Here is a 25004-nt window from a genome sequence, read left to right on the forward strand (position 1 = left end):
TGAAACAAAAATAAGTTTCCAGTTTCAGCCGTTTTGGAATGCCTGAAATCATGGGCCAAAACGGTGATGTTTAATTAGCTTTTCTCCTGTAGCTGCGTTTTCATTATCCTTCAAATTAGGCAACCTGAAGCTGCAAACTGAAAATACGGCCAATGGAAACACGTCAATTTTTTGCAAAAACTCCCATATATCGCAAAAAAATTTTACGCTCACATGAGGTGGTTTTTCAGGCTTTTCAAAAAAGGAATATTTTGCAAAGCTGCAATGGAAACGCATTTGCAGGACACCTTGTAACAACTTCCCTCTGGTAATTATGCTAGGGTGCCAGATAGATTAAATACTGTCAAAAAAATCTTTAAAGGATTGTCAGTCCAGTCAGGAGGAAAGTGCACAAAGGACACATGTACAATTGTCACCTAACATGTATCCATAATGTTTAAAGAGTAAACCAAGGAAGGAAAAACCCCAAACTTTTCACTCAGAAATGCAACTTTTCATTATATTCATCACACCACATATCACCATTCAGTAACAATAAACACAAGCATAAACAGCAATTTCAATAGCAACTTATTCATCTCAAATCCCTTTAGCACAGTTTAAATAGTCTGAATGTTAAATGAATGTACACGGAAGAACATAGGGGAAACAGTCATAGTCACAAGTTCATCATTCACGGCACTTGATTCAACTCAATCCGTTGCTTCCCCAGTGTATTTAGAGGAAGAGTAACGTTAAAGAACAGTCAAAGTCAATTTGATTCCACAATAACTGCGCTGGATCATTATAATCCCATTACTCACGCTCCACTGGTTTTTCAAGAGTAAAGTGTAGCTCCGAATCAGTTCCGTGCCGTAGTTTATCTTCAATGATACAACTCCATTAACAATACCATCACCCGGTGGGCGCCAACACCAACAGGTATGATCCATACATCGGTGAATTAATTAAATAGAGCAGGGGTTCTTAACCTTTTTGATGTCGGGGCCCAAATTTTACAGTACAAAGTGGCCCAGGGCCCATTCAAATATTAGCACTGTATTGGTTTATTGATCTCACCCTTGATTTGATTTGTATTCAATAACTAAATGAAATCCACTTGCAGTTTAACAGTTTATTATCCATGTGTATGTAAACCTGCACATATAACAAGATGCCAAACACACAACAATTCATGGAACAAATCAATCTGCATCAAGAACAAATGTAAAGGCTCAAGTCAGGCATATTAACACAAAAATCAGTTAGATTTGACAAATTTTACTTACAAAAATAGAAAATGTATATAAATAAAAATAAATAAAATAAAAACAATAAAATGTTTTGCTTAAGTAAACAGATTCAAAATAATATTTTTAAAATTAAATAAAGTTGTAAATGAAAATTGAAATAAAGTGCAAATGAAAAAATATAGCTTTATAATCTGCAAAATAATTTGATAATTGTTTCAGCAGTCTACATTTTTGCATGGCAGAACCTGAAGTTGCTCTTCATATCTGTTATAAATGAACAATAACAGTCACAACAGTCCAATTTGAACAAGCTACAACTCCCTATTTATGTTCCCCTCTTAATGAGACACTTGGGCCTGCTTCACAGACATTATCAGATCCAGCCTGGGTGGAATGGGGGAAAGGCTCACTCTCAGAGTAGCCTCCAGTGTTGCTTTGAGTCTGTTTCGGGCCTTGGTCTTAGTTGTGGCCACAATGGAGAATCCTGATTCACACAGGTATGTAGTTGTGAATGCGAGGAGTAGTTTCACAGCCCTCAGTGCTAGACATGGGTACTCTTTTGAGACAGCAATCCAGAAGGAGCCCAGATCCAGTTTGCCCCACTGCAACTTTAAAGTACTGTCATTGGCTACTTCCAGAAGCTGGGATTCCAGATGTGAGGGCAAAGCAACATCATTTTTAGTGGGCTCCACAGAAAATGGGTCCGCAATCCACATGTGTCCTTCTCTGGGATCCTCAGGAAAGTAGTCATCAAATTTCACTGCCAGTTGTGAGAGGTGCTGTGAGACTAAGTCACTAATCTTCACCTGGGGGGAGTTTTCCAAAATGTCAGACAAAAGGGGAAACATGTCCATCCTTTTTTCCTGAGCCCTCTTAATCCACAAAGCAAGTTTCCTTTTAAAAGCTTGAACTTTATCTGCAACAACAAATATGTTGCTATTTCTCCCTTGAAGTGAGATATTCAGCTGGTTCAGCAGTGAAAAAATGTCACAGAGGTAGGCAAGTTTAGCTGTGAACTGTGCATTGGCGTAATAATGTGCAAAAGGAGAATTTCTCTCAGTGAGAAAAGATAGGACCTCATTCCTCAGTTCAAATAAACGCTTGAGGACCAGTCCTCTTGAGAGCCATCTCACCTCACTGTGATAGAGCAGCTGGACATGATCTGCTTCCAAGCCTTCACAAAGTTTGGCAAAACATCTGGAGTTCACAGCATTATTTTTAATGAAGTTTATGGTTTTCACACTTACATCCATCACCTCATGTAACTCTGGTGACATTTTTTTTGCCGCAAGGCTTTCACGGTGAAGAAAACAGTGGGTCCATTTAGCTTCTGGGGCACGATCAAGTATCTGCCTGACGACACCGTGATGCCTGCCTGTCATTGACGCTGCACCATCGCTGCACACCCCAACACAGTTCTGCCAGTCTAGGCCGTTCTCTTTGAAGTAGTTATCCATGCAGCGGAAACATTCCTGAGCCGTAGTCCGTGTCGGTAGCTCTCCACAAAACAGTATGTCTTCGTGCAAACTACTGTCCCAGCGATAGCGAACAAAAACCAGTAGCAGTGCATCATTTGTGACGTCGGTAGACTCGTCTAGTTGTAAAGAGAAAAATGGGCTGCTTTTTATTCTTTCTAGCAACTGATGCTGTATGTCTGTGGCCATGTCCGCGATACGGTGACTAACAGTGTCGTTTGAGAGTGGGATGGTTAGCAGCTTTTTTGCAGCAGCCTCTCCGATCATCTCACGGCACATATCTACAGCGGCAGGTAAAACCAACTCCTCCGCTATCGTGAATGCTTTTTTAGTCTGCGCCACTCGTCTGGCTACGAGGTAGCTGGCTTTCAAAGCGCATTTAGAATTTCCAGTCAGTGCCACAACAGACCTTTTCTGCATCTGAAGCCCATTTTCTTTTCTCTTGAAAAATTCCACCGACTTTCCCACAAGCGATGGATGTTTGGTTTCTAGATGCCGCTTTAGTTTTGAAGGCTTCAGTGCTTCGTTGGACAGCATTAGCCCACACTCCACACACTGGGCTCTCGGCTCTGCCTCGTCACCTCCATTCACAAATCCGTACTTAATGAAGTCAGGATTGTATTTGCGGCAAAATCTTGACTTTTGGGGCGGGTTGGCGCAACTTTTGTCTCCACTTTTCCGCTTTAAAAATTTCTCCATAACTTTTACTACAGGCTACGGTTGATTGAGTGTCTTCTGCTTATTAGCGCTTGTTTAACAACTAACTGAGGCATTACTGCCACTAGTGGTGGGATGGGGTATTGTAACTGTCTCATGGATAACAGTGGTCATTCTGGTGTCTTCAATTGATAATTTGTTTGGTCCCGCGGCCCTCACGGCCCACAGGTGAAAAACGTAAAGTTTTTTGCGGCCCTCCAGGTGGCGCTCGCGGCCCAAGTGTGGGCCGCGGCCCTATGGTTAAGAATAGGTGAAATAGAGTAAATGTCTGTTCGCCGACGTAATATACTTTCTGTCGCGACAAAACAATAAAACGGCTTCAAGAGGTGACTCTACCAGGGAACTGCCCTCTTCATTATCCCCGCCATTGCTCTTTTCAGCATGTCTAACGCATACGTCATTGTGCATCCGGTATTGCCCCATCGGACCAACATAGACGCCATCTTTGTTGTGGCAACTTTAAGACAACAATTTGCGTCCTTTTTAAACTATGCGATTATGAGCGCATGAAACACAAATCCGCTTCAAATCCCATTTTAATTTGTGCTTATGAGGAAAATGAAATTACACTGTCACACTCCCTTCCCCTTCAGAAAAGCCACCCTTCATGGGAGGCGTATTTGTTGCCGAAACATTCCCAAACATTCTTTTCCTTTTATTCTTTCTCTATGGTTGCATCCTCAAATCCCAGAAACTCCTCAGTATCACTCTCCTCATTGAAGAGTTCAAGTATTTGCCGGTGCTGTTGCTGTTCAAGTTCCTCTGCAGATGGATAACAAGGTTTAATTCTGGATACATGAGCCACTCTTAGATCTTCTCCTGTTTTCTCCATCACTATCTTATAATTGAGAGGTCCCACTTGTTGTACTACACGATATGGCCCTTGCCACCTAGGAGCCAATTTTGCAGAGAATGCTTTCTCCGCTTTTGAGTAGGGATTAGCTCGCAACCAGACTAGGGATGTGCGGTATACCGGTACTGGAAAAATACCGGTATTTATTATATTTCAAACGGTACAATATCATAATTTTGCACATTTCGGTATTTTATGCGCTGCTGTTCCAAAGTTCACCGCTAGGTGGCAGTGTGCTGCTCAAACAGACACAAACCCGGCAAATGCGACAACAGAGCAACACACGATGGATCAAACAGATAAAGTTAGTTCTACACACCCGAAACTAATCGACAAAGACAGCTGTATGAGTGAAATATGACTTTACTTTGCCTTCAAAAGTGATAATGAAGGTGAAACAAAAGACCTCCATGCACAAATCTGCAAATGCTGCTTTAAATCATGTGTTGCCACGGGAAGCAACACATCAAGTCTAGCAAAGCACTTGTCACTTGCTCATCCCGAAAGAGTTCGGAGATCGATAGGTGAGTCAACTGATTTAATTTAGACTTTTATTCACAACACTGATCAGCACACGCACATAGCTATCAAATATTAAACACGAAAGCTCAAACGTGCGTGCGTGACACACTAGAACCAATGAAGTTTAGTTGTTATATGTGCACTTCATATAACATGAATCATATTTTAATTGAATTTGAATGAATAAAGAGATTAGTAATATTAATTTTAGTATGAAGGGCATATTACTGCCACTGCGGTGACACCTAGAGGAAGCAGCCGAGAAAGAACGAGAGAGAGAAATATAGCCTATGAATATTACTAATATGAACACTTTACAATAAATCTACATTTGCAAAGTTCATGAGGTAACCTGACCTAACAGTATTATAGCATTTAATCTATCAGTAATTATTTATAAATATACTAATACATGTTTAGCATGTTAACATTACTTTGTGCATTAAACTAATATGAACCCAAACACAAACCTTACAATAACCAAGATTAATAAATATTATAAATGTCAGGAGCTGTCAAAAAAATAAACACTGAAAAGATGTGAAGATATGAAGAAGATATGAAGACGATATATATATATATATATATATATATATATATATATAATTATTATTTTTTTTTTTTTTCAAAAATCTAAATTTAAACCATATTCCCTGAATGTAGGTTTTGTTACATTATATTTGCACATTTGTTACTGCAGAGTTTTAAGCATTTCATTAATAAAATTGTTTCAACTCACTTATCTTTTGAGGCTGGTTATTTTTCACCTATGGTATCGATTTGGTATCGATACCGAGGTATTAGATTCTGGTATCGTACCAAAGCCAAAATTGTGGTATCGGAACATCCCTAAACCAGACTCTATCTTTGTTCCCATATTGCACATCTCTTCGATGTTTATCATTATTTCTCTTTTGCCTTTGACGTGCCGTCTTAAGCTTTTGTTCCACATATGCCTTCATTTGCTTTAATTCAGATGTTTGTAACAGATGTTCATAACAAAGGTCATCAGGCGAAATATCTCTAGGATGCAACAGCACTTCCATAGGACCTCTGAGTGGGCGACCAAGATTTATTTCAGCGGGAGTTGTCCCAGTGGATTCATGCACAGCCGAATTGAGAGCAAATCGGAACTCTGTCAGATGTTTGTCCCATTGTTTGTGTTGCTCCTCAACATATGAGGCCATCATGGTCTTGAGTGTCCTATTAATCCTCTCTGTTAAATTTGTCTGGGGGTGATATGCTGTGGTCAGTCTCTGCACAACACCCCATTTCTGACAGACTTCTTGTAACACGGAAGAGACGAACTGGGGTCCACGATCTGAAAGTAGATAATTCGGAACACCCCACCTGGTGAACACTTCATTGATCATTATCTTGGAGATGGTCTCAGCTGTGGCTTTTCTCAATCCAAATAGTTCAACCCACCGCGAATAGTAGTCTACAAAGACTAACAGATATACATTTCCAGAGGAGCTTCGTGGGAACGGACCCATTAGATCCACCCCTAACATCTCCCATGGTCTTTGAACTACTGTTTGTTGCAGTTTTCCAGATGGTCGCCGATTCTCAGGCTTATAACGCTGACAGGTCTGACAATGCTGTATGAATTCTTTAACATCATAGCTGAGATTAGGCCAATAGGCCAAAGTTTGTACTCTCTTGGTGGTCTTAAATCGTCCAAAGTGCCCAGCCAAAGGATCTTCATGGAAAGCTTGAAGGAATGGCTGCCGAAGATTCTTTGGTACATACACTTGATAGAGAGTTTTATGAGCAGTCTGCATAACTCTGAAGACTTTGTCCTCCAGGATGGTAAATTTTGTTGTGGGATTAATGATAATTTCTCCCGTGTCTACTATCCTCTGATAGTAAGACTTGACCTCTGAATCCTCTTGCTGAGATTTCCACATTAGATGATCAGTGAAGGGCAGCTCATTTTGTTTTTTCTCGAATTTCAGATACCAGAGTGGAGCAAGTGAAGACAGGATTATAGGAATCATCCACTGGAGCTCTAGATAGTGCATCAGGAACAGTGTTGTACTTTCCTTTCCTGTACTCCACAGTAAAAGTAAATTCTTGAAGCCGCAAGGCCCATCGAATGAGTCGGGTATTGGGTTTTGTTGTCTTAAAAACCCAAACCAAGGAGGAATGGTCGGTAACCACCGTAAAGAACCTACCCTAAAAATAATACCTCCATTTTTCCAAGGCCCACACTACTGCTAAGCATTCCTGCTCAGTAGTCGAGTAATTTCTCTCTGCTGGATTTAGAGTGCGGCTAGCGAAAGCCAAAACTTCTTCCGTCCCTAATCCTGTTTGTTGTACCAGGACAGCTCCAAGACCCACCTCACTTGCATCTGTATACACCACAAAAGGCAGGTTAAAATTGGGGTGTCCGAGTACAGGAGGCGATATCAGAAGTTGTTTCAACTCTTCAAATGAAGACTGACACTGTGGAGTCCATATGAATTTGGCACCCTTTCTCTTCAAGGCATTCAGAGGCTCAGCCAACTGGGAGAAATGTGGCACAAATCTATGGTACCACCCAGCCATCCCTAAGAATCTCTGAACTTCCATAATATTTCTTGGCACTGGAAAGTCCTGAACAGCTCTTGTTTTTTCAGGATCTACTCCAATTCCCTCGGCTGACACCACATGGCCAAGAAACTTCAAAGAAGTACCAAAGAAATGGGTTTTCTTCATATTTACAGTGAGATTGGCTTCTCGCAATTTATCCAGAACTGCTTGAATATCCTGTAAATGTTGCTGCCAAGATGAAGAATAGATGATTATATCATCCAAGTAAACGAAGCAACTTTTCCCATGCAATTCTCCCAAGACTCTCTCCATGAGTCGTTGGAATGTGGATGGAGCATTTTTAAGGCCAAAAGCCATGACCTTAAAATGGAAAAGCCCCTGTTTACAAATGAAAGCAGTCTTCTCTTGGCTGTCCTTGTCCATCTGGACCTGCCAATACCCACAATTTAGATCCAAAGTGGAAAATACTGTGCAAACCACATGTCTTCTTAGGAATCAAGACCACCGGTGAAGCCCAGGCAGAAGAAGGCGGCTCGATGTCCGCAGCCAACATTTCCTCAATGAGGTCCTTTTGTACTTGCAATTTAGCAGGAGAAACTCTGTAGGGTTTTTGTTTAATAGGCATTTCTTGTGTAAGATAAATCTTATGCGTTAGAACATTTGTTTGTCCCAAAGCAGTAGTACAGACTTCAGCATTCTGTTTAATTTAAGAAGACATCTTCTACCTTCTTCATCTAAACAGTTGTTTTGACAAGCAGCCTGCAGAAAATCAGGTTCATTACCCATAGCACATGGAGCAAGAGCAGAAAATAAGACCACAGCTGATGAAGCACTCCCCTCAGAAAAATGAACACTTTCCTTTTGGAAATAATATTTTTCTTCAGAGTTGAACCAATAAGCCTTATTCCGAACATCCAGTTGAAGACCACTGAAAAACAGATAATCCAAGCCTAACACAGCAGGGAAAGCAAGCATTTCTGATGCCAATACGGTTACAGGTAAGGTGATAGTTGAAGTATGCAAGGTTATTTTTATTTCACTCCACCCAAGCGGGTTACGAGCTCCTCCATCTGCCAAATAGATAGGTCCAGCAGCCCATGGCTTTAACTCCTGATTGTGATTACCCAGACTTGACCACAACGTCTCATTAAGCAAAGTGTAAGAAGAGCCAGTATCTACTAGTGCAGTGTTTCTCAACCCTGGTCCTGGAGGACCCCCAACACTGCACATTTTGAAAGTCTCCTCTGTCTGACACACTCATTTCAGGTAGTGGAGTTTCTTCTAATGAGCTGATGAGTTGAATCAGGTGTGTTTAATTAGGGAGAAAGACAAAACCTGCAGTGTTGGGGGTCTTTCAGGACCAGGGTTGAGAAACACTGTACTAGTGCATTCCCACTCCAACAACCAATAGTAACTGGTACACTTAATTGTTGAAGAAATGTTGTAGGAAATGGTTTGGCAGAACACCAGGTAGACTCACCATGAGTAACAGTACTAACAGTAGGTCCTTTTGGAGTAGAATTTACAGTTGGATGTTGTAATGAAGAGGAAGGTGGAGTATACTTTTTGTTTTTTTTGTTTTCCACTACCTGCTTGAGGACACAGAGAAGGTGAATGGGAACCTTTACAACGCCAACAAAAGTAAGATGGAACTTTAGGTGGATTTTGAGTTACCTGCAAAGAAACAGAATTTTTTACAGGAATGGAAGCACTCGTTGATTCCCCTCTGAAACTTCGACATAATTGGTTTCTTTGCTCTTACAGTTGTTGATTTTCTCTGTCCTTTTCCAATTGTTGTCCCAAACGTACTAACCCATCTACAGTAGTCACTCCATTGCTCCGAAGCTGGCTAGCCAAATGAGGATTAATGTTCTTTAAAATCATTTTAATCACCTCATTTTCTTCAATTTCTGGTTTCCAACGCTTACAAAGAGCACGGTACATATAAGTGAAATCACGTATACTTTCACCTTCCTTCTGAACACAGGTTCTTACCCTTTCTGCAAGCTCATCCTCGTAATCCTCTGATAAGAAAGCGGATAAAAATTTGTGCTCAAATTCCAGCCAAGTAAACGTCTCGAACCGAGCCACATCCCACCAATCTCTTGCCGTTCCATGCAGTACATTTCTCAAAGTAGCCAGCAACTCATCTTCAGAAAGCGGATATACTGCCAAGAAATCTTGACATTTCTCAAGGAAGAATAAAGGATCGGGATTATCTTCTATACATCCAAAACATGGGAACTGAATTTTAATTGGATTTGAACCAAGATATTTACTTCTTACTTCACCAGAGCTCAAAGAGTCATTGGGAGTCAGAATATCTTGTTGAACTACAGGATGAATACGTTGCAACCTGGAAGACACAACTGGAGTTTCTGTTCCATAGGAAGGAGAGGTAATAGTCTGAACAGAGACGCTGGCCATGGCTGTACTTTGTAAAGGCTTAACATTTTCAATATCCAAAGCCAGCTGATCTAAACGCTGTGTGCATTGATGAAGCTCCGTCTGTAATGGACCTTTAGAGCCCATTTCCAGAATTAAAGTTGCAACCTGCTGTAAGCACTGTTGTACACTTGTTTGAATCAGATCCACTGAAGCAACCATAGGAGTCAACACACTATTAAAATCCTTCAGAACCTCAGTGTGATGATGTTTTAATCGCCAGTTCAAAAGCTGGTTAAATTGCTTGCGAATATAAATCGCACTGTTGCTCTGTGAATTGTTTGAATTCGGTCCCTTGATTAGCAGAAACCTGATCCACATGTTGGGTTAAAGACTGAACAGCCTGTTTCAATTCTTCTGTTTGATTCTTAAATCAACTCCACCAGACTATATTGCTGTGCTCCAAGCTTAGCCACTGATTGCTGTAAAGTGAAATTTTCCATAGTTCCAGAGACATTGTCAAATAACATTGTTGAAGGTGGCGGCAGTGGAGGTATCAAATTTGCAACACCGGTCAACTCCATATCCAATAAAGAATAATGTGTGGTAGCAGTGGAACTTGTTGCCACTGCATTTGCAGCAGGAGGAACTCCATCCTCATTAATGGCCACAAAAGGCTCCGTTGGAGGGACTTCCATTTTATTTGTTAATTGTTCCTCTAACTTAACTGCTTGGTTACATTTTGGTTGATCATACATATCCAACCAATCATTGACTGAGTTGTCATGAAAAGATTCCATGTGATCTGACAGTGGTTGACTTAGCTATTTCAGCAAGTTGGTATTCTCCAAGGAACATGTTTTACTCTTCATGGTCCCATCTGGGGTGCCATTTTTATGTAACAACTTCCCTCTGGTAATTTTTCTAGGGTGCCAGACAGATTAAATACTGTCAAAAAAATCTTTAAAGGATTGTCAGTCCAGTCAGGAGGAAAGTGCACAAAGGACACATGTACAATTGTCACCTAACATGTATCCATAATGTTTAAAGAGTAAACCAAGGAAGGAAAAACCCCAAACTTTTCACTCAGAAATGCAACTTTTCATTATAATTATCACACCACATATCACCATTCAGTAACAATAAACACAAGCATAAACAGCAATTTCAATAGCAACTTATTCATCTCAAATCCCTTTAGCACAGTTTAAATAGTCTGAATGTTAAATGAATGTACACGGAAGAACATAGGGGAAACAGTCATAGTCACAAGTTCATCATTCACGGCACTTGTTTCAACCCAATCCGTTGCTTCCCCAGTGTATTTAGAGGAAGAGTAACGTTAAAGAACAGTCAAAGTCAATTTGATTCCACAATAACTGCGCTGGATCATTATAATCCCATTACTCACGCTCCACTGGTTTTTCAAGAGTAAAGTGTAGCTCCGAATCAGTTCCATGCCGTAGTTTATCTTCAATGATACAACTCCATTAACAATACCATCACCCGGTGGGCGCCAACACCAACAGGTATGATCCATACATCGGTGAATTAATTAAATAGAGTAAATGTCTGTTCGCCGACGTAATATACTTTCTGTCGCGACAAAACAATAAAACGGCTTCAAGAGGTGACTCTCCCAGGGAACTGCCCTCTTCATTATCCCCGCCATTGCTCTTTTCAGCGTGTCTAACGCATACGTCATCGTGCATCCGGTATTGCCCCATCGGACCAACATAGACGCCATCTTTGTTGTGGCAACTTTAAGACAACAATTTGTGTCCTTTTTAAACTCATACTTTAAATAAGGCGGTATGTTGAGATACGAAGATGAGAGAGTTCTTTATTAAACTCATAAAAGACAAAAGAATTACAGGAATACTGGATTCTATACAACAAATACATGCAGGTAGGAGGGAGAAACACCCAGAAACACCTCATACTTGGCCGCTTTTCTTGCCATTAATGCCTTGATAACACGCCTACGTCTCCTTCGATTAAAAATAATGGCTAGTGCAGTGGCTGTGATATACTTTAACCTACTAACATCCGTTGCCATGATTTTTGGAATGACTTATGGTGAGAGGAAAAAAATAATTACATTTTAGTCGCATAACATCGGTTAATGGAAGCAGTCATTTCACAATAGTTTATCATTGACATTTAAAAAATATTGCAAAGGTTTTGTGCAAATCTGTAATGGAAACCCAGCTAGTGTCTATTTTGTGCACACAACATGGATAAGCTACGGCAGGTAAACATGCACTATAGAGCTGGCTTGACAATAATGATTTCTCAATTTCAACTGTTCTTCATTTTGATTAGCTAATTCTTAAATCCCAAAACTATGCTGTTTTCAGTTCAACACGAACCTATCCAAGAATCACAAAAAACTTTGTGCTTTGCAAACATAACTCTCCAAGTAAAATAGTGCTGAACTTTATTACAAAAAAAACAAAAAACAAAAACAGTAATGAACCATGAAAATGTATTGTACTTTTTAAATATAAATCAATAAAAATGAATATATTAATTATATCTTGATCATTCATGTTAGTTCATAATACATTAATGTTAACAGATAACAACTTTAAATTTTAAAAATGCATTAGTAAATTAGTAAAATTAAAGTGCCCCATTATGGTTTTTTCAAATTACCTTTAATGCAGTTTGTAATACAGCTGTCTGTGAATATAAACGGTCTGCAAAGTTGTAAAGTCGAAAGTGCACAATAAATAATGTTGTTGTCTCCCAAAATAAATAATAAATTGACTCTGAACAGTTATCAGGAATTTCAGTCTATTTGCATAATGCCCACCTACGGTCTTCGTTGGCTGCCCGCAAAAAACATCTACTTTGACCTGCCCTAGCTGATTTGTGTTGTGTACATGTCGAGAAGAGGCTGTTTTATGCTCTGCAAAAGCAAATTTCTTTGTAAACACTTCCAAAGGATGAGGATGTGAAGAGTCAGTGGTTAAAAATTAAATCAGTGATACAACAGCAGTATAACCCTTTGAGGATTGCTTCTCAAATCTCTGAGGTCTACAAGAGACTTACTCAATGCTTATCTATTAAAGACGGGACAGTACCCACTTTATTTGGACCCACTTATTCCTCAGAATCACAACCTGTAAGTATGATTAATTACTGATGTATGGGTCAATGACGTGATGCAAATTTTTTTTGTGTCCATATGGTTTAAGGGTTAAAATTTCTAAATAAATTAGCAAATGACTTGCATACATACTCTTTTTTGAGGACCAGGTCTGTTTTAATTCATTGGGACGACATGAGGGTGAGTAATTAATGACAGAAATTTCATTTTTGGGTGAACTAACCCTTTAACCTGTTAGTGACGTCTTCAATATTCAAAGTATGTTTGAATAAATCTTTCATTAAAACAAGTTATTACATTCACCATTTAAACAGAAACAAAATGATCATTAAAAAGGTTATATTAAAAACTACCTTATGTGCAATTTAAATGTTTGTATACAACTTTATAACTAAACGATTACTGAATAAACATTATTTTCGTTTTTTGGCAAAATGAAAACTTTAATTTCGGTTTTAGTTTTATGGCAAAAAAAAAAAAAAAAAATTGTGCATTTAGTTTCTTAATCATAGTGTCAATCAACTACTTCCTTTTTTTTAGCTGCCAAAACTATACCTGGTAGGCCATTGGTGATGGGGTGGGGTGGTAACTGGCGGGCGAATGCGTGTTTTGGTATCCCACTGGGCTTGGGGCCACTTGGTGGTAACTCTGAGGGCTTGGACTGGGCTGGTAGGACCCCTGTGGAGAGGGCGCTGCATATGGGGAGAACTGGTCGGTGTTGTACCTGTGGTGCAAAAACAAACTCAGTTTAAGATGTTATCGAGCCATATCACAAGCATCTGAGCATCTGAATGAGCTCTCACATGGCAGGAGTCCCAGGAGTCTGAGGGTTGTACTGAGGGTTGACCTGTGGAGAGGGCACTTCTGGGTAGCCAGGAGTCTGAGGGTTGGGCGTACCACCATAACCTTGAGGAGACGGAGAAGGCTCATCGTCATAGGCGAACTCGTATTCATCATCAGGCCTGAAAACAGATGGAAAATGAGTTTAAGTTGAGGTATGTTGAGGTATGTTGAGGTATGTTGAGGTATGTTGAGGTATGCAAGATTGATTGCACTGATTGTCTCGCTCTGCTTCTTACCGTGATGGTGTGTTTGGATTGTTTGGGTCCCACGCACCGCTCTGACCTGGCGTCCTGCTCCCATCATGCAGGGGAGTCTGAGAGCCATAGTGAGGAGTACGGCTTCCTGTGAGCAATGAAAGACTTTTAAAAAAACAAAAAGTGTTGCAGAACATCAAGATCTATAAGAATATATAGTTTCTTACCATCATGGAGAGGTGTCTGGCTACCATACATGGGGGTACGTGAGGCAGTTCCATAAATGGGCGTCTGGGAACCATACATCGGGGTTCGTAAATGGGTGGAACTCTTTCCTTGTCTTTCTTTGCCACCACTGATTCAAAGACAGCAAAACGATTGAGATTTATACAATAAGGTCTTTAGGATATTCAGGAGAACAAAAGTTCACAAAAGAAACTTGTTTTACTAGACAGTTGAGATATAAATCCTACACAATCATTCAAAAGTTCAGGAACAGTAAGATGGGTTTTTTTTTTTGAAAGATATTAATACTATTATTCAGCAAATAAGCAAGGAATTGATCAGTAAAGACATTTATAATGTTACAAAAGATTTATATTTCAAATAAATGCGGTTCTTAAATTCAGCTTTGCCATCACAGGAATAAATTACATTTTAAAATGTATTAAAATAAAAAAATATATTTTTTAAATTGTAGTATTTCACATTACTGTGTCTTTGATCAAATGAATGCAGCCTTGGTGAGCATAAGAGACATCTTTCAAAAGATCTTTTTTTTATTATAAACTTTTGAATGGTAGTGTAGATTCACAGATATCAACACACTAAAAGTCAACAATCAACTAAGGGATCTGATGTGCGCAATATGCAAAATTTGTTCCAGCATTAAATACCCCTGTGCTATTAGACCCTGTACTGTTTGTCATAGTTCACTGCACTAGCGTATTGGCTGACAAGAAATCCAAAATAACATAATGTGAAAACCCCAAGTTCTGCCTCATTTCACTTGAGACTGGTTTCACAACAGTTGTGGAGACGTGATATCTTTATTTACATTTTCTGTGTGGGAAAATGTGGTGTAAATGTGTTAAGCAGAGCTGAGAGTACTGCAAACTTTTAATGCTAGCTTGAAGTACTGTCATGGAATTACCCAGAACATGGAACAAACAAATGTAGAGGCAGCAGAGTTTTTTCTTTTTGTTAAAAACCGCAGACAGATAACTGACAACGTACACTGTTGTAAGACGCTGACGGTCCACAGAAATGGTCTGGCAAGTTGAGTGGAGCTCTACCCTAGCGGTTGATTCTGTGGCATCCTTCACCACTCCAATGTAGCCTGTGGAATTGAGTAAATGTGTTAAAATAAAATAAAAACTTCTGTGGCTTATGGGAATAAAAGTCAAGGTGAATGTCTAAAAGAATTAGGACACTTAAAAGGTTCCACCCTCAAGTGGTTCCAAATCTTATGAGTGTCTTTCTTCTGTTGAACGCAAAAGATGATATTTTAAAGAATGTGGGTAACCAGACTGTTGATGGCACCCACCGACTTCCATAGTAGGGAAAAAAATACTATGGAAGTCAATGGGTGCCATAAACTGTCTGGTTACCAACATTCTTTAAAATATCATCTTTTGTGGGTTTGGAATAACTTGAGGGTGAGTAAATGACGACAAAATTTTCATTTTTGGGTGAACTATCCCTTTAAGCCACACTTACCATCTATACATTTCATTGCATTCTATAACAAAATACCAAACCAAAGCAAACAGTGTTTCACAAAAAGTTGGTTTCAAATAATTTAACCTTTGTATGGTCCCTGGGATATACGGACAGTCTGCCCAATCAGATCATTGTCTCGTCGTCCACGACCTCGACCCATGCCACCACCTCCTCCTCCTCCTCCTCCTCTGTGCTGCTGACCTGGAAGGAAGATCAGAACACAACAGATAATGCCCAGTTCAAAACATAAAAGACGCTTATATCAATTAGATTCAAATGCTCAAAAGGCAACCAGACAGACCAAAACTAAAAAGTTTAAGATGTTGGCATTTGCAAGTCTTTAAATGCATCATAAAATCCTCTTGCAGGATTTGAACCTGTAATCTTTTGATTAAAAACCCTGATCTTCAACCACTATGTGGCGCAACCCTATTAGTTACATGAAAACACTTACCACCTCCGCCGGGGTGCATTGGACTGCTGATGCGTGGACTCATGGGAGCAAAACCCCCCACTGTGAAATTGGTCACATCTCTGGGCTTTGGGAACAAAAAAAGACTGTTTTATGATAGGGAAGTTGGGTAAAACATTAGATTTGTCCACAGGTGTAAAACAGACCTACCTTTGAGCCGCCCGCCAGAACAAGGTGTCGTGCCTTACAGACAAACATGCCTCCATTTTCAACCAGCTTCTTGCAATGAAGAAAAGCAAAGCCTCTGAAGATGTGTCGAATTTCACCTTCACGCCCCTGACAGATTACATAAATGAGAATATTAACTTCCTTTCAGTTACACAGTAAATGTCAAACCTTTGACCCAGGTCTCTCTGGTAGGTACCGAATGAGGTCCATCGATGACTTTCACAATATCCTTCACATGGATGTTGTTTTGCTCAGAGTCGAGAGCAACAGCAAAGCGGTTGTCCTTCCTTCTGTTCACTGCTTGGTGCCGTACGGTTAAAACTTTCCCGTGCATGTTCAGAACCTAAAAACAAATCATTGTGAAAGAAAATTCAGAGACAGCAGAAAAAGCAATGCTCAATATGGCAGCTGTAGGAAGCAAAGTCCTGCCTGTCATTTAAAAGAGTGTAATAAAAGTATTTTAACTTTTTTCTTGCCTGGTAAAACTAAGCTTTTTTATGATGTTTCTCTGTTGCGAATTCTGCTCGTTCAGAAGTTTAAGGTTAGTAAAATGTTTTAATACTTTTATTCAGCAAGGGTGCATCGCGTATCAAACTGCCAAAGTCACGAGAACCACTGAAAGCCTCGTTTACTGAAATCATGTGACTTTGGCGCTCCGAACCACTGATTCGAAACAAAAGATTTGTAAAGCTTCGAAGCAGTGTTTTGAAATTGGCCATCACTAGATATTGTTGAATAAAGTCATTATTTAGTTTTTTTTGGTGCAGAAAAAGTATTCTCGTTGCTTTATCATATTAAGGTTGAACCACTGCAGTCACATGAACTGTTTTAAATATATCTTTAGTAGCTTTCTCGGCATCTGAAAGTGTTAATTGTCTTGCTGGCAATGGAGGCCTCACTGAGCCGTCGGATTTTATCAAAAATATCTTAATTTGTGTTCCAAAGATGAATGAAGGTGTTACGGGTGTGGAACAACATAAAGGTGAGTAATTAATGACAGAATTTTCATTTTTGGGGGAACTAACCCTTTAAATGAACAATGGTGAAAATTATACTATTGCTGTGGAAAAACCAAACCCAGCAAGTGTGTCCTACTGGATTTTTTAATCACATTACACTTGTCTGTTTCTCTTGGACTTTACCTGGAAGGTCTCTCTCTCCAGTCTGACAATGACACCTACAGTTTGGGGGTCTAACTGTACCAGCTCTCCCCACTCATGCTGGCCTCCTGCATCCACACCTGAGGCAGTCTCAGAGCACAGCTGCAAGTCCCGGGGCAAGACCTTCAACTGGAACAAAAAGAGGCATCGCATCAGTCAAAGAGCACACAACATTGACTGCTGTATCTTGTGTGTTTTTTTTCTGAATGGGCTATTCCATAGATTACTAGTGAAACCTACTTCATGCATGGTGAGGTCTGAGAACAGAATGACAAAGTTCTCCTCCACACGGACTATGAGGCCCGTGTCACCTTCAAAACGTCCCGCGATAACCTTCACATGGTCACCCATACGGAAGTACTTCCTCAACTCATGAGCCGGAAACTCAAGAGGGTCCTAAATAAAAACAAAGACAAGACAGTGAAGCAATAATCATGGTGCAAAAAAGGACACATCATGCAGAACAGGATATTCAAGACACGTGAACTCAAACTTTCAAAGCTTAGCAACTCCTGGCACTAATGGCACTGAAATTACTCACTTCATCTTCGAACTAATAAAAGCAGCCAAGATAAAATGCCATGTGCTGATTTGCTCACCTTGAGGTCTTCATGCTTAGGCATGATGGTAATCTTGTTGCCATCCACACTCAGGATTTTGCCCTGAAGGTTTATCAACTCTCCCTCACACACCTCCACATTATCTCCTGCCTGGAGATTGTGTTCTCGCTCCTTACCTGAAAAAAAAAAAAATTATAAAAGTAATAATAATTATAAAAAATTCTTTGTGATTCACTCTGCAAAAATGTATGAACAGGACTGCTCAGAACTTTATTAAAAAAAAAAAAAAAAAAAAAAAAAAAAAAAAAGTATCATGGTAATAATTTACAGCAGTTAAAATGTCAATTTTTTTATTAACATGGCTTTTTTTTACCCAAGCATTTTTATATGCATATGTATGTATGTATTAGGGGTGTCCTCGACTACGGATTTACATAGTCGAATCCGATTGCCTATATTCGACTGGGGGGTGGGGGCTTGAAGCTTGCATGATTTGAGCTTGAAAAACAGCAGTCCACTAGAGAGTGCGCACGGACTTTGAAAGGGCCGCGCGCTGAACTGTGCACAAGATGGAGCGGGACACGGAAAATGAAGTAGGACTATAGCCTATACCCGCGGGTGCGGCTTAAGACAACTTTTATTTTCTTTCACACACAGCACAGAGAAACGTCTTTCTAATAAACCGACCAAACTGCCTGTCAAGTGATAGACGAAACTGACAATGATTTTATCTTTTTTAAACAAATGAAAGGCAATGTGGATAAACATTCAAAGCCACGATGTACAGAACACTCTCAAAGATATAGAAGAAAACGAATAAAAACATTTTGGATCAATAAACCTTAAAATGTATAAAAATAACTGCAGAAAAGCCACACTGCAGATATACATTTCATATGTCGGCAAATCAAATTACATCGGCTAAACTGTCTGTGCAAGCAAGCTTTAACTCTACAGCCCAACATTGATGCACCAAAAAATTTAATTCATTTAATAAAAAAAAATTATATATTTTTTTTTAATCAAACATTAATTTACAGAATTGAATTAGAACAGAAATATGATCGAGTCAAACTGCAAAATGCCTGAAGTGCAGGGGAACATATATTCAAAACACAAGCCACAAATAATTAAATTAGATAACCCAGAGTGATCAATAAATAAATTAAAATTAAAGAAATTATTAAAATGACGAAAGTATATAGCCAGAATTGTCAACTTTGTCTTTTTAACTGCAGAGACAATAAACGCTGAACTGGATTGGCAGTCTTTTTAGCTAAACATTCAAAAATCAAATTACATCCGTCTAAAATAGTTTGAAATCACTTGTAGCTACCCTACCTGATTGAGAGAGAAAAATCCAGTCTTTCACGCGATCTGTCTGTGTCCGTTTGAGTCTTTTCAAATAGCGCGCTATAGTCAGCTCGTTGACCGGCAGAAGCGTGCCACAGTGTTTGTCATTGTTGAGTTCTAGGACATGAGCTGTTGGCACAACTTGCATCATACGTTTTTTGGATCATCTTTTACCATTTCAAAGTGCATCCAATTGTACACTTTATCCAAGACATTGTTAAAGATTTAATCCCTGCCGCAAAGATGCTCCTCTGCCTGTCACGGATGATGGTCACAGGTTGGATTTATTCACGCACATTAAAATATTTATTAAAGGCTTCTTTCTTTTCACATTTTTATTTATGGTATTAATATAATAGGCTGTATATTAACCTATTGGGAAAGAACCAGTATGTCTATGTAAAATCAATCAGATATTGAGCACCCCCATATCTTTTCTCATAACACCTCTGCGACGATTCGACTGTGAGATTGGTAGTCGAATCAGGTTCCTCCTATCGAAGATTCGAATCATCGACTATTCAGGGTCACCCCTAGTATGTATGTATGTATGTATGTATGTATGTATGTATGTATGTATGTATGTATAGGGCTTGACATGGATATATATAAACATTTTTTTGTTTTTTTTTCTCAATTGTAGTCTTAAAAAAAAGCATCTGAAATAGTAAGCTAAGAGCAATGTAGTGTTGTCAAAACATATTTATTTTTCAATACATATCGATACTAGGGGTTGAACAACTTTTTTTTTTACAGTCGACATTTATGTGATTAAAGTCGAGTTGACTAGTCGATGATGACATCATTAATGAACACATAAGGGGCTGTTCAAACAGAAGGCGCATTTCCATTCCAATGTGCTACTTTTCCATTGTTTTTCTATGTAAACACGTGCTATAGACAGACACACTGCATTCTAAAGATACTGCGCTCAAGTTCAAATCAGTTCATTTAAAAAAAAAAAAAAAAAAAAAAAAACGTCTTGAAACCTTCCGTTTTCCCCCCATTCCACTGCCGACATCTTGAAAGCAAAAATGCGCTCTGTGTGAACGAGCCATGTCTGAAGTCTGAACCTCATGCCGAGACTCGAACGCAGGTTGGCTTGTACACAGCTATGCCATATAACGCTGCCCACAAATATTGCTCCTACATAGCAGCTTATTTTTATTAGTTCTTTTGTCCTTGGTTGTTATATTTCTCACAGGTTTCTGCTTGCTCTAAATCAGACACAGATAAAGGAGCACAGAAAAGATTACACTTATATGAATGCATTAGTGAGAGAGCGATTGTGTGTGAATTAATTCTACCTGGCAGCTTCTCTGTACTAATAGTGAAGCTGTGGGTTTTAGTTACTAAGAAACGTCTGCTAGAACTTTTCAGTTTCTAAGCTATTTTATTGATAAATCACAGAACAGTGTTGACAATACATTTCTGCACTACTGAATGATTCTGTGAGCGCGCGCGATCTGCACGCTACTGTCTGCATGTGTATGTGTAGCAGCGCAGTTTAGAACGGCGATTAGCTTAGGTGTAAAATAAGCTTTAAAACATGCATTCATCCGATCAATATAGAGAATCCAGATGGTATAATCAAACATATCTTGTGGAGGGCTCTTGGAGTATGCATTTATTTGTCATTAAAGGTGGTACAGAGGATGTTTTGTTTTATACATTTTTGCAATATTACTTGAAACTGTCTTTACTAACTGATGAAAGACTATTTATTAGGTGCACTGAAAGTAATAATATTAATATACATCATCTGTGCATGAGGTAGGGCCTTAAAAACATCAGCCAATCGTTTACGCGATCATCGCGTAAACGATTGGCCCTCTGGCTTGTCAATCACTGCCATTGTGAGAGACGTGCGCGGATTGGCCCTCTGACTTGTCAATCACTGCCATGACGTTCCTTGTGAGAGACGCGCGGCTGCGCGCTCTAGTAACTTTCCACACTCCGCATGCAATGTTTTTGTCAGGAGACAGGAGTAACAACTGCAGATTATGAGTCACCTGCGGTGAGTCCGACATAATGAATCCACTAAGTGTGTGCGCGGCTTAATGATTGTAAGGCGATTATGAATGTAAATTGATACTTATGACTGATCGCGCTCAAACGCGTCCAGTCAGAGCCAGTTGCGTTCAGTCTGCGATTACAGTCGGTGTTCAAATTCCTTGTGAAAGTATATAAATCTGCTTCAGGAGCAGGAAACAATCGCTGTATGTTGAGCACAGTCTTAGAATGTTTTAGCTAGTCGTTAAATGTGTGCCCGGCTTAATAACACAGCGAATGCCGGTGGTAAACAAACACTGAAGGAGGGGGGTTGTTCTTCCGCATGCGCTCATTTCAAAAACTCAGTCGACGAAAACATCCCCTGTACCACCTTTAACTGTTGGATATGGAGCGTAAATGTGGACTTTATCCTGCTGCGCCCTCTATAGGTCATGACCAGCGACTAGTCGACGTCATGCTTAAAGCCTCATGGCAGAGTATTAAAGGGTTAGTTCACCCAAAAATTAAAATTATGTAATTAATGACTCACGCACATGTCGTTCCAAACCCGTAAGACCTCCGTTCATCTTCGGAACACAGTTTAAGATATTTTAGATTTAGTTTGAGCGCTTTCTGTCCCTCCATTGAAAGTGTATGTACGGTAGACTGTCCATGTTCAGAAATGTAATAAAAACATCATCAAAGTAGTCCATGTGACATCAGTGGGTTAGTTAGAATTTGTTGAAGCATCGAAAATACATTTTGGTCCAAAAATAACAAAAACTATGACTTTATTCAGCATTGTCTTCTCTTCCGGAATCCTTTCCATTGAATTGATTCCATTGAATTGATTCCATTGAATCCTTTCATCTGTCGGCGTTGGTAATGCACTTTTACGTGGTTGTTTTTGGCGATTAGGACATCCGCGATCCGCCATGCACACTTACGCACCATTTTAAAAAATATAGCAATACCAAAATACAAACAATGTAGAACACGTTGTTTAACACGTCCTCGTCAGCGTCACGTCAAGCAGCGTCTTACGTCAGCAGCATCACTGCAGAGTCGTGAACCCGGATTGACAACAGACCCGGAAGAGAATACAATGCTGAATAAAGTCGTAGTTTTTGTTATTTTTGGACCAAAATGTATTTTCGATGCTTCAAAAACTTCTAACTAACCCACTGATGTCACATGGACTACTTTGATGATGTTTTTATTACCTTTCTCGACATGGACAGTCTAACGTACAAACACTTTCATTTTGGGTGAACTAGCCCTTTAAAGTCTACTAGTCGGTGCAACCCCTAATCGATACTGAAATATCTGAAACACAAACCCGCCTCCCCTCACTCACTCGTCTCATTTACTCTGGATGAATACTGTTGGGGTTACAGGGCTTGAATTTCGGTGTGGGATTGCACGTATTGCACATAATTTAATCATTCCTACAGATTTTGTGCTCACACTCAAAGTACATGCACATAAAGCTGCCTCTCAGTACCAAATTGAGTTCTTTTTCTCTGCTTATTGCGCTTATATGGTCAATTATGTTTTATGTGAACATAAAAGGTTAAGAAAGAAATTTATGCATATAATTTTTTTTTTTTTTTTTTATTTTGATGCACTGTTGCAGAGATCTAGAGCTGCTATGGTTGTCTTTACCTGTTGTCTCTGTGACTACTTCAAGGTCAATACCCTCTGGCTGGTCCTCAAACTTCTCTAGCTCTGACAGAGTGGGTTTGACCCCTTCTGTGATCTACGCAAGAAGAGACATGGATTGAACCAGTGAACCAATAAGGAGCGATCAGACAGACACCCAGAACTAGAATGAGCATGATGGCTCTTACCACAGCTGACATGGCAAAGCTTTTGAATAGGAAGCCTTTGCGGCTGTAGCGGTTGCCTTCAAATATCATGAAGTCACCATCATGGCTGACCTCACCGCCAAGAGACCTGTGGAGCAGAGCATGCGTGTCAGTGTAGCTGACACGTTTAAGTGGGTTGTGATTATGAGACTCAAAAATCAATCTTTTACCTGATCTTTTCAGCATCAAAAAGCCTCTGAGGTGGCCTCTTAAACTTCTTCCTCTTTGCAAACCAGTCTTTCTGTGAAATGAATGATAATGTCAGGTCACATAGTGCATATACATTACCTTTCCAAAGTTTGTGCTTTTGAATGTCTCTTATGCTCACCAAAGCTACATTTATTTGATCAAAATACAATAAAAACAGTAATATTATGAAATGCTATAAATCTATTGTAATATATTTTAAAATGTAATTTATTCCTATGATGAATTTTCAGCATTATTACTCCAATCTTCAGAGTCACATGATCCTTTAGAAATCATTCTAACATGCTGATTTTGTGCTCAAGAAACATTGCTTATTATCAATGTTCAAAACATTAATATATATTTATAGTAGCATAAATACATCATGATACATGATCATTATGATGACATAACCCACCATACTCATCCTCGCTTTGATGCGATCCAAATCAATACGAGGAATCATTTTCAATGAGATCGTATTCTGGCTCGGTTCAACATAGTCCACCTGACAAAGGCAAATTATTAGATACATACATAAAAACGTTCTCATGGTGCAGAGCCTTAAAACCTAATAATAAAATTCAACTGAACCAAAAAAAAAAAATTGTAGTAGTTCTTTATGACCATATAGCCAGTTTTATGGTGTACCCACCTGGGCAATGTCATCTTTATAAAGGCCTCTCTTAAGACGAACCCAAGACTTGGGTTTAAGGTTAGTCACTTCCTTAACCACTTTCAGCACATCTGTCATCTCTTTAATGGGCACCATCTGTTGATTCCAAAAGCCCATGCGCAGGTTTCCAACACCCTCAATGGCGGCCTTGACGTGGGTCTGCTTATATGCCTCCACATAGATATAACCTTTGACATGCTCAGGGGCCACCACTGATTTGATTTGAAGTGGCTGTGCAGAGAAATAAAGCACAACAATTAGTACGACACCTTCAAGCAAACATTTTTATGCTAAAATGTACTGTCTGCACTGCAGGTGTTTTCTTCTCTCTTGGCCTACAATTTGAAAGAAGAAAAAAAAGCAACAGAGGAATCTATTTTCAGAAAAACAAAGCTGCAAGGAAAGGTTTTACACAAAGACGCCAAGTTTATGTTCATTAAGTTCTGTGCCTTACGTAATAATGACCGAAACAAACAGACCTCAAGTTAAAACAGAGGGACTATGGAAAACCTACTGTGTCAGTGCACTGATAAGCAATGAATTTTCTCATCAAGGCGATGGCAGTTGCTCTCTCCTCTCCAATCTACAGAGAAACAGAAAAATTAAACTTTGCACATACTGCAGTCTCATCACAGCACCCGTAAGCCACATGTTAGATATGTCCAATACTAACCTTACACTTAACGGTCCATAAATTAGGATCCCTGCAAGAGAAAAATCTCTTAATATAAGCCCAGTGGTCTTATATATTATATATAAATATTTAATTCAGCACATTTAATAATCATTAAATGGATTTTTTTTTTTTCCCATACTTGACCCCAGGAAGCAACTGTTGCTGGGTAATGTCATCAGAAAGATCTTCAGAGCCTCCATAGAAACTGCAGTAAACAACAGAACAAAAATGTTTAGCTAAAAGCAGAAAGGTTAATGCAGTTCGGCAAGATTCCTTTAATTCCGAAACTGGCATGTG

General features: G+C 39.4%; 1 protein-coding gene across 6 annotated transcripts in view; it reads right to left on the bottom strand.

Moving 5' to 3' along the window:
- Positions 1-25004, bottom strand: part of supt5h (SPT5 homolog, DSIF elongation factor subunit) — a 45698-nt gene that overhangs the window by 1876 nt on the left and 18818 nt on the right. For all 6 annotated transcript variants that reach the window (XM_048161594.1, XM_048161593.1, XM_048161592.1 and 3 more), the window contains 20 exons: positions 24847-24912; positions 24705-24735; positions 24546-24614; positions 24011-24262; positions 23774-23863; positions 23337-23407; positions 23149-23254; positions 22964-23057; positions 17993-18129; positions 17634-17789; positions 17376-17522; positions 16430-16576; positions 16216-16341; positions 16048-16132; positions 15678-15794; positions 15108-15210; positions 14099-14226; positions 13914-14019; positions 13638-13796; positions 13390-13558 (listed from right to left, as the gene is read on the bottom strand). In XM_048161594.1, coding sequence (XP_048017551.1) covers positions 13390-13558; positions 13638-13796; positions 13914-14019; positions 14099-14226; positions 15108-15210; positions 15678-15794; positions 16048-16132; positions 16216-16341; positions 16430-16576; positions 17376-17522; positions 17634-17789; positions 17993-18129; positions 22964-23057; positions 23149-23254; positions 23337-23407; positions 23774-23863; positions 24011-24262; positions 24546-24614; positions 24705-24735; positions 24847-24912 — 2359 coding nt within the window. The remainder of the gene's footprint in view (positions 1-13389; positions 13559-13637; positions 13797-13913; positions 14020-14098; positions 14227-15107; positions 15211-15677; positions 15795-16047; positions 16133-16215; positions 16342-16429; positions 16577-17375; positions 17523-17633; positions 17790-17992; positions 18130-22963; positions 23058-23148; positions 23255-23336; positions 23408-23773; positions 23864-24010; positions 24263-24545; positions 24615-24704; positions 24736-24846; positions 24913-25004) is intronic.

This window comes from Megalobrama amblycephala, linkage group LG16 (genome assembly GCF_018812025.1).
Source record: "Megalobrama amblycephala isolate DHTTF-2021 linkage group LG16, ASM1881202v1, whole genome shotgun sequence".
In the NCBI taxonomy this organism is placed as follows: Eukaryota; Metazoa; Chordata; class Actinopteri; order Cypriniformes; family Xenocyprididae; genus Megalobrama; species Megalobrama amblycephala.